At 40.6% G+C, this 9,111-nt stretch overlaps 1 protein-coding gene across 1 annotated transcript in view; it reads left to right on the top strand.

The window, feature by feature from the left end:
• Window positions 1-8,750, top strand: part of pla2g4f.1 (phospholipase A2, group IVF, tandem duplicate 1) — a 33,166-nt gene extending 24,416 nt beyond the window's left edge. Inside the window, exons 11-20 of the mRNA XM_014154479.2 lie at window positions 786-924; window positions 1,195-1,331; window positions 1,668-1,890; window positions 3,370-3,487; window positions 3,772-3,909; window positions 5,638-5,745; window positions 6,858-7,037; window positions 7,211-7,380; window positions 7,546-7,732; window positions 8,054-8,750. Coding sequence (XP_014009954.1) covers window positions 786-924; window positions 1,195-1,331; window positions 1,668-1,890; window positions 3,370-3,487; window positions 3,772-3,909; window positions 5,638-5,745; window positions 6,858-7,037; window positions 7,211-7,380; window positions 7,546-7,732; window positions 8,054-8,274 — 1,621 coding nt within the window. The 3' untranslated portion in view covers window positions 8,275-8,750. The remainder of the gene's footprint in view (window positions 1-785; window positions 925-1,194; window positions 1,332-1,667; window positions 1,891-3,369; window positions 3,488-3,771; window positions 3,910-5,637; window positions 5,746-6,857; window positions 7,038-7,210; window positions 7,381-7,545; window positions 7,733-8,053) is intronic.
• The last annotated feature ends 361 nt before the right edge of the window (window positions 8,751-9,111 follow it).

Raw genomic sequence — 9,111 nt, forward strand, 5'->3', positions numbered from 1 at the left:
AGATGGTGGCTACTTTGAAGAATCTAAAATCTAAAATATATTTTGATTTGTTTAACACTTTTTTGGTTACTACATGACTCCATATGTGTTATTTCATATTTTTGATGTCTTCACTATTCTACAATATAGATAATAGTAAAAATAAGAAAAAACCCTTGAATGAGTAGGTATGTCCAAACTTTTGACTGGTCCTGTATATATATATATATATATATATATATTTGTAATAATAATTTTATACAGTAATATGAGATCTGTATGTAAAACTTTTACATTTGACATTTTAGTCCTTTAGCAGATGTTCTTATCCAGAGCGACATACATTAAGTGCATTGATCTTAAGATAGCTAGGTGAGACAACCACATATCACAGTCAAATAAATATACAGGATGCTAACCTTCCATTCCAGCTAAACAATAGATGTGCGTATAGCGTTTTCATTTTCATACACATCTAAAATCTATTCATAAAAAAATCTGAGAACAGTAATATTTTACACACACATGAAGGTATCCATAAGCAATAATTTCTGATGAAAAAAACACAAAGAATTGGTTGATATAGATATAGATGGAAATAAACTCTTCATTTCATTCAGAAGTATGCAAACACGTGGCATATTTAGTTGTTATTAATGTGTTAGATGTGTGTGTGTGTGTGTGTGTGTGTGTGTGTGTGTGTGTGTGTGTGTGTGTGTGGGGTGTGTGTGTGTGTGTGTGTGCATGCGTGCGTGGGTTCGTGCGCGGGTGGGTGGGTGTATTGTATGGCCTCTGTAAATCCACAGCCCAGACATTGAATTTGAGGTGCGTCTTGATTTTGACATCCCTCCGGAGGAAAAAGAATTTCTGAAGAAGAGAAAGGTGCTAGTGGGCCAGGCCTTACGAAAAGAGTTGGGCCTCACCTCTCCCCCTGACCCTAAAAAGGTGATGATTTTTATGCACTAATTTACACACTGCACTAATTGCTGCTTATCATCCATAATTTCAACACTAATGGAGACTGAATATTGATGCTGAGCAAATTTGTTTGTCTTTTTTCAGTCTCATTGTTGTGGGGAAATTGCTCATTTCTACTGTGGTGTGCAGATGTCGTCCACTGTCATTACGAAACAAGTCTCAACAGAATGTGTTAAAACGGATTGACTGACAGATGGAAGATCCAACCAGAGATGTTGTTTGACTTTCTTCCCCCAGTTGCCTGTTATAGCTGTGGTTGGCTCAGGGGGAGGGACCAGAGCAATGACCGGCCTGTATGGCAGTCTGAAGGGTCTGCAGAGACTGGGCCTACTGGACGCTGTGAGCTACATCACTGGTGTGTCAGGCTCCACATGGTAAGCATGGCATTTATCTCCATTGCAATTAAATCTGCAGTATACTATAAGCTGAATGAATGAATGAATGAATGAATGAATGAATGAATGAATGAACGAACAAACGAACAAACAAACAAACAAACAAACAAACAAACAAACAAACAAACAAACAAAACAAAAACTAACAAACAACATTTTGTCACTTTGAATTTCCTTATGAGCTCAGACAGTTTTGGCTCACAGGTATTTTTACTCTGTAATCTCCACAGTACTGTAACCTGTCTTCACTTACTACGTTTATACTACTGAGACTCCTACTTACAGTAAGTGACATAACACATTCCTGTTCAACAGGGCCTTAGCCGCCCTGTATCAGGAAGCAGATTGGTCACAGCGTGATATGGATGAGTCCATCTCGGCTATGGAGGAGGAAATCACCAAGAGCTTCCTCAGTGCCTTCACCACTGAGAATCTGCAGTACTACAAACACCAGATGGCAGAGAAAGAGAAGGAGGGACATATGGTGTCACTCATAGACATGTGGGGTCTGGTCATTGAGCACTGCCTTTATGGGAAGGTACAGCAGCCTACTGTACACTCATACTTTACAATACACACTGTACTAATCACACTTCAATAGGAAGAAGTTCCGCAGAAATGGTTTTGTCGCCTGTAATTATAGTGCCTTTAATTACATTGAAACTATATGAGATGTTTTTTCTAAAGACCCACTATTATGTCTTTCACACTGAGTTATGATACTTTACATAATGTGTTTTGCGAATTTGGTTGCAGCAGCGTATTTGACAGATTGATTTCTCCCAATGATGTATATAAACCCTGGATTGCTGATGCTATTGGCCATTGAGAGGCTTTGAAGCCACCAGTTGGCCATATTGGTACTCCCCAGTAGGAGCAGTCCTCCATGGGAATGAATTCTAAAGTATTTCAATTACATTTTTCAAGGACAAAATTACATGTATTTAAGTATTTTTTGTTGTGTTGGGTACAGTAACATTGGTAATCTCTAAAAAATATATACTTTAAGGAAAATGTATGTTTAGCTCACGTAATATAATTTCAAAGTATGCATTAAGGTGTCTGTAAAATAATAATGTGGTAAAAACAAATGTAGACATTAATAAATGCATGATATAGCTTCCAAAATACTTTTTTACTACGGTGGGGGAGTACCAAGACGGAGGCACGGTGGTATCAACACAGCGCCCCCCTGTCAGTCATCTAGTGTATATATAAATCATTGGTGAGAACTCTAACAACCAAGAACAAACCTCTGTCTTCAGCCTATTCTGATTGCTAGAGTTTACCAGAGATGAATCTGATTAAATGAGTATAATCAAATAGCAGGATGATTGCTGGTAGGCACGGAACACAATAAAATGACTATAGGATCGAGCAGATCCAGAAACATGGGTAAATCAATCCTGTCAAAACAAAGCATGACTGACATGACTATTTGTTACACCCGCTAAAGAAATGAGCCACCAAATCAGAAAAGAGGGGCAGAATTGGCTCTTCACTTAGATAGTAGATTCAAATGCGATGTACCCGACCTAGTATTTAACTTTGTAACTGTGTGGCAATCTAGATAGTCTTAATTATTGAGAGGCAGCTTTCTATTTGAATGGAGCAGGGTTGGCTGGCAACCTGCTTTCTCAGTCAAGTCTCTCACACTCCACACTGTGGGTCTGGGAGTGTGTATCACCAGGTCTCTCTGATGTCACAGCAAGCCTTGCTCTGTGCTCAGTCAGCCACTTCAGCCTGGCTGTCACTACCCATGGAATGTGGGGATTGTGGTGCCCTAACTCCCTGCTATCAACCAACCACCATCTAGGATCCAAACAACCCTTTCGGAATAGAATAAAGGTGGCAAAAATGAATGTAGACATTAATAAATGCATTCCTATAGCTTCCAAATTATGTTTTACAATGGTGGGAGAGTGCCAAGATGGAGGCACGGTGGCTTCAACACAGCGCCCCACATTAGCATTGTATATACTGTATAAATCATTGATTTCTCCTGTGGGGTTTGTAGAAGAAAACCAGTACCCTGTCTGACCAGCAGAAGGCAGTATCAGAGGGCCAGAACCCTTTACCCATCTGTACTGCTGTCAACCTGAAGGACGGAGTGAAAGGCACCACAACCGAGTTTGGTAAAGCTGTTCTAGCAACTTATGTTTGATATGTATTTTAATGAAACCCAAACAATGGTCCACATGTTGAAGCAAGGAATATTGTAACATTTTGATGGTGTTAACTTATGTTATTTACATATCCTTATGTATCCAGTTATACACTAAAAACGTTTTTGTAGTGGGAGGCGACACATAGATAAAATGTCTTACAACCGATTGAAAATAGCAGTTGCAGTATAAATGACCTATACATTTAATAATAACTGAACAATTTGTTTATCTTTCTATTCCTATCCTTTTAGAGTGGTGTGAGTTCACACCATATGAGGTCGGCTTCCCAAAGTATGGGGCCTATGTCCATGCGGAGGACTTTGGGAGTGAATTCTACCTTGGTCACATGGTCAAGAAACATCCAGAGATGCGTATCGCCTATCTGCTTGGTGAGAGAACACTTATTTGTGTGTGTGCATGCATTTCAGAGAGCGAGAGAGAGAGAGAGAGAGAGAGAGAGAGAGAGAGATACAGTTGAAGTCGGAAATGTACATACACCTTAGCCTGTCTTAGGTCAGTTAGGATCACCACTTTATTTTAAGAATGTGAAATGTCAGAATAATAGTAGAGAGAATTATTTATTTCAGCTTTTATTTCTTTCATCACATTCCCAGTGGGTCAGAAGTATACATACATTCAATTTGTATTTGGTAGCATTTCCTTTAAATTGTTTAACTTGGGTCAAACGTTTCGGGTAGCCTTCCACAAGCTTCCCACAATAAGTTGGGTGAATTTTGGCACATTCCTCCTGACAGAGCTGGTGTAACTGAGTCAGGTTTGTAGATGCTTTTTCAGTTCTGCCCACAAATTCTCTATAGGATTGAGGTCAGGGCTTTGTGATGGCCACTCCAATACCTTGACTTTGTCCTTAAGCCATTTTGCCACAACTTTGGAAGTATGCTTGGGGTCATTGTCCATTTGGAAGACCCATTTGCGACCAAGCTTTAACTTCCTGACTGATGTCTTGAGATGTTGCTTCAATTTATCCACATACTTTTCCTTGAAGCCATCTATTTTGTGAAGTGCACCAGTCCCTCCTGCAGCAAGGCACCCCCACAACATGATGCTGCCACCCCCGTGCTTCACGGTTGGGATGGTGTTCTTCGGCTTGCAAGCCTCCCCCTTTTTTCTCTAAACATAACGATGGTCATTATGGCCAAACAGTTCTATTTTTGTTTCATCAGACCAGAGGACATTTCTCCAAAAAGTACGATCTTTGTCCCCATGTGCAGTTGCAAACCGTAGTTTGGCTTTTTTATGGCGGTTTTGGAGTAGTGGCTTCTTCCTTGCTGAGTGGCCTTCCAGGTTATGTCGATATAGGACTCGTTTTACTGTGGATATAGATACTTTTGTACCTGTTTCCTCCAGCATCTTCACAAGGTCCTTTGCTGTTGTTCTGGGATTGATTTGCACTTTTCGCACCAAAGTACGTTCATCTCTAGGAGACAGAACGCGTCTCCTTCCTGACCAGTATGACGGCTGTGTGGTCCCATGGTGTTATACTTGTGTACTATTGTTTATACAGATGAACGTGGTACCTTCAGGCATTTGGAAATTGCTCGCAAGGATGAACTAGACTTGTAGAGGTCTACAATTTTTTTCTAAGGTCTTGGTTGATTTCTTTTGATTTCCCCATGATGTCAAGCAAAGAGGCACTGAGTTTGAAGGTAGGCCTTGAAATACATCCACAGGTACACCTCCAATTGACTCAAATTATGTCAATTAGCCTATCAGAAGCTTCTAAAGCCATTACATCATTTTCTGGAATTTTCCAAGCTGTTTAAAGGCACAGTCAACTTAGTGTATGTAAACTTCTGACCCACTGGAATTGTGATACAGTGAATTATAAGTGAAATAATCTGTCTGTAAACAATTGTTGGAAAAATTACTTGTGTCATGCACAAAGTAGATGTCCTAACCGACTTGCCAAAACTATAGTTTGTTAACAAGACATTTGTGGAGTGGTTGAAAAACTAGTTTTAATGACTCCAACCAAGTGTATGTAAACTTCCGACTTCAACTGTATGTCACAATATACCTGCCACTAATGATCTATGGATTTCAATGTAAATGCAATACTTTCTAAAGTGTGGGCACCTTTGCCTCTGTGTTGACAGGTCTTTGGAGCAGTGTCTTCTCTCTTAACCTGACCCAGCTTTGGGAATTTGCAACTGGAGGTCAGACATCCTGGAGCACATGGCTGGGGGAAGATGTCAACAAAATAGGTCTCTAACATGTATATTTGGTATTTAGTATTTATTAGGATCCCCATTAGCCGCTGCATAAGTATTAGCTACTCTTCTTGGGGTCCACATGACATAATACATAATACAGAACATTTTTAGTCAAGGACTGAAATATGTCACAAATAGCCTACAGTACATACACACAATATTATGTCTAATATATAGTACAGTGCAAATTGCAATACAATATACTGTATATAAAATGGCTATGTCTCTTTGTGCAGTAAGGTTCTTTTATTGTTTTTGAAACTGATTTTATTACTAGCTTGAGTTACCTGGGGTGGCAGAGAGTTCCATTTAATGGCTCTATTTCATACTGTGCGTTTCCCAGCCTCTGTTCTGGACCTGGGGACTATGAAGACTCTTCTGGTTGCTTGTCTTGTGTTGTACCGATGAGAGTCCGAACTGTGCGCCCACTGCTTGAACAGACAGTTCGGTACCTTCAACACATCAACACCTCGCACAAAGATCAATAGTGATGCAGTCAATTTCTCCACAACTTTGAGCCAGGAGAGACTGATACGCATGTTACTGACACTTTCCCTCCGTGTACATCTAAGTGCTATACTTGCTGCTTTGTTCTGGACCAACTGCAATTTACCTATGTCCTTCTTTGCCGCACATGACCACACAGCTGGGCAGTAATCCAGGTGCGACAAAACTAGGGCCTGTAGGACCTGTCTGATCTACTGAGACGTCAAGAAGGCAGAGCAACGCCCTATCATGGACAGACCTCTTCCCATTTTCGCAACCATTGAGTCTGTTTTGACCGTGACAGCTTGCTATCTAGGGTTATACCAGGCAGTTTAGTTTCCTCAACTTGCTCAATAGCCACATTACTCAATAATTGATCTAAACGAGGTTTAGCGTTGAGCAAGTGATTTGTCCCAAAAATGATGCTTTTAGTTTTTGATATATTTAGCACCAGCCTATTGCTAGTCACCCATTCTAAAACTGGCTGGAGCGCTATGTTAAGTGTCTCAGTTATTTATTTGACTGTTGCAGCTGACATACTGCTCTGCCAAACTCACAATAAACTCTGTGTGGCAATGTTTGAGATGTTTGACACCACTCCGCTTCTTCCTCTAAAGAAACTGACAATGAACCAACCACCCTGGACACCTACCTCTTCAAGCCTATCACTAACACTGCCTCAGCGCTGACCAGCTTATTTACCAGCCGACCCGTCATCACTCAGATCTACAACTTCATGCGTGGGTTCTTCCTCCACCGGAACTACAACGACAACAGCAACTTTACACCCTGGAAAGGTGCCATGCATGAACCACCCGAACTATTGCTGTTAAACCAAATTCAACATGGATTTACTCAAACACTGTTATACAGTGTGTGTGTGGCACCAGCAGTCTATTTATGCATTGTATTATTAAAGCATGTAGATTCAGATTATGTTTGTGAAGTTTTTCTCCCAATCTTGCTGCAGATAAGCATCCAGATGCCTTCCCCAACAGACTGACTCCAGCTGACCCCACACTCTACCTGGTGGACTCTGGGTTCTCTATCAACACAGGCTGTCCCCCTGTCTTGAGACCAGAGAGGGGTGTTGACGTCATCATGTCCCTCAACTATTCGTGGTGCGAGGACCAATTCGAAGTAAATGGGTTGAGTTTATGAATAATACAAGAGTGAACTTAATTTGCTAGATCCATATTTCGCGCAGGTTTGCACACACACTAGGCCAGAAGGTGCATATGACTTGTAATTGCCATACACAGTGTTTGAATTGTCTGACTGACATCTCTTGAATCGATCTACCAGGTCCTAAAGAGGACTGAGGTTTACTGCAAAGACCACAGCATCCCCTTCCCCCGCATTGACTTCAGCAGCCTGGAGGGACAGCCCCTGAAAGAGCTCTACGTCTTTGAGGATGAGGAGAACCCCAAGGCTCCCATAGTCCTTCATTTCCCTTTCGTCAATATCTCATTCAAAGAGTTCAAGGCCCCTGGTAAGCACTGTCAAGATGATCATAATTGTAAAAGAAGCAGAGGTAGTCAATGAGCTACTGTAACTAGCTAATGGCTCAAGCTGTCAATATGCCATTCACCCTGTGCCTGTCAATCAAATCAATATTCTGTCAATTTTCAATGTTGTGTGCTTTAGAGATCAGGGCCAAAAATCATTGGCCTAAACCTTTGTATCGTATTGTATTGTATTGTATTGGACTGGATTGTATTGCACTTTGTTGATATTGTTGGTTAAACAATAGTTTGATGTTTGTTTGTTTAATGTTTAAGGCTGACAGTATTGTTATGTTCTCATTCTGAAGGTGTGGCACGTCAGGGTGAGGAGGAGAGGAAGGCAGGGGATGTTGACATTAGCTCAAGCAGCTCCCCCTACCTCACCAAACATCTCACCTACACAGAAAAGGACTTCCGAGCACTGGCAGACCTTACCTCATACAACATCCAGAACAACAAGGAGCAGATCCTACAGGCTCTCGGGAAGGTCCTCGAAAGGAAGGTGCCTGTGGAAGAATCATATCATTGACAGGGGCCCCTCCATGGAGGAAGAGAGAGAACAACATGCATACAGAGCAGATTTAGAGGAGCAACTCTAACTGCAATTTCTTGGTGGTGCGTCCTAAGCCGTGTTTCTAAAGGTTTAAAGGGGAGAATGCATTTTGTTGTAACTTTGAGTTCTTGTTTCCCAGCTCCTAGTCTACATTCCGTGGGTTGTTTATCTAGACTGTCTTTTTTTTACATTCTACCTTTATGAACCTTACTGTATGTTTCATATTATGAATTGTATCTTGTTGAGTTCATTTTAGCACAGAACTCCTGTGTGTTTATACACACATAGTATTTTCTCTCTTAGAGGTTATTCTGGAGACACATGTAACCACGTTAAATCGTATTTCTTGATAGTAATTTACTCTGCTTTATTATGTACCATGTCTTCAATGTATACTCTTATTGTTTGAAAGTTAATTAATTCATGACTAATACATCTATTAGTTGATTTGAGTAAATGCATTTTTACTTTTTTAACTTATTTTCATAAGTTAGTAATGGTTACTCTTAAATTGCCTAATTGCACACACACATTAATGCTTCGAGATCCTCATGGAGTACACCTTCAAAACACTGTCAAATAAATGTCACACCAAAGCAACACTCACAGGAAAAATAAATGTTTACAAAGTGGTTCTTTAACACAGGCGTCTTTTGAAATGATAGAAAGCTTGGCATCTGTCCCAGAGCAAATGAGACTTCTAAACATTATGTGTTTGGTGGTAAAGACAGAGAGCAGGCTCATTGGAAATAACTTCACGATCCGAGCTCTGTCTTGAGACTCATAATATGGGAATTAGATTGTGTTAATGGC

Source organism: Salmo salar, chromosome ssa18 (assembly GCF_905237065.1).
Source record: "Salmo salar chromosome ssa18, Ssal_v3.1, whole genome shotgun sequence".
NCBI classification, from domain to species: domain Eukaryota; kingdom Metazoa; phylum Chordata; class Actinopteri; order Salmoniformes; family Salmonidae; genus Salmo; species Salmo salar.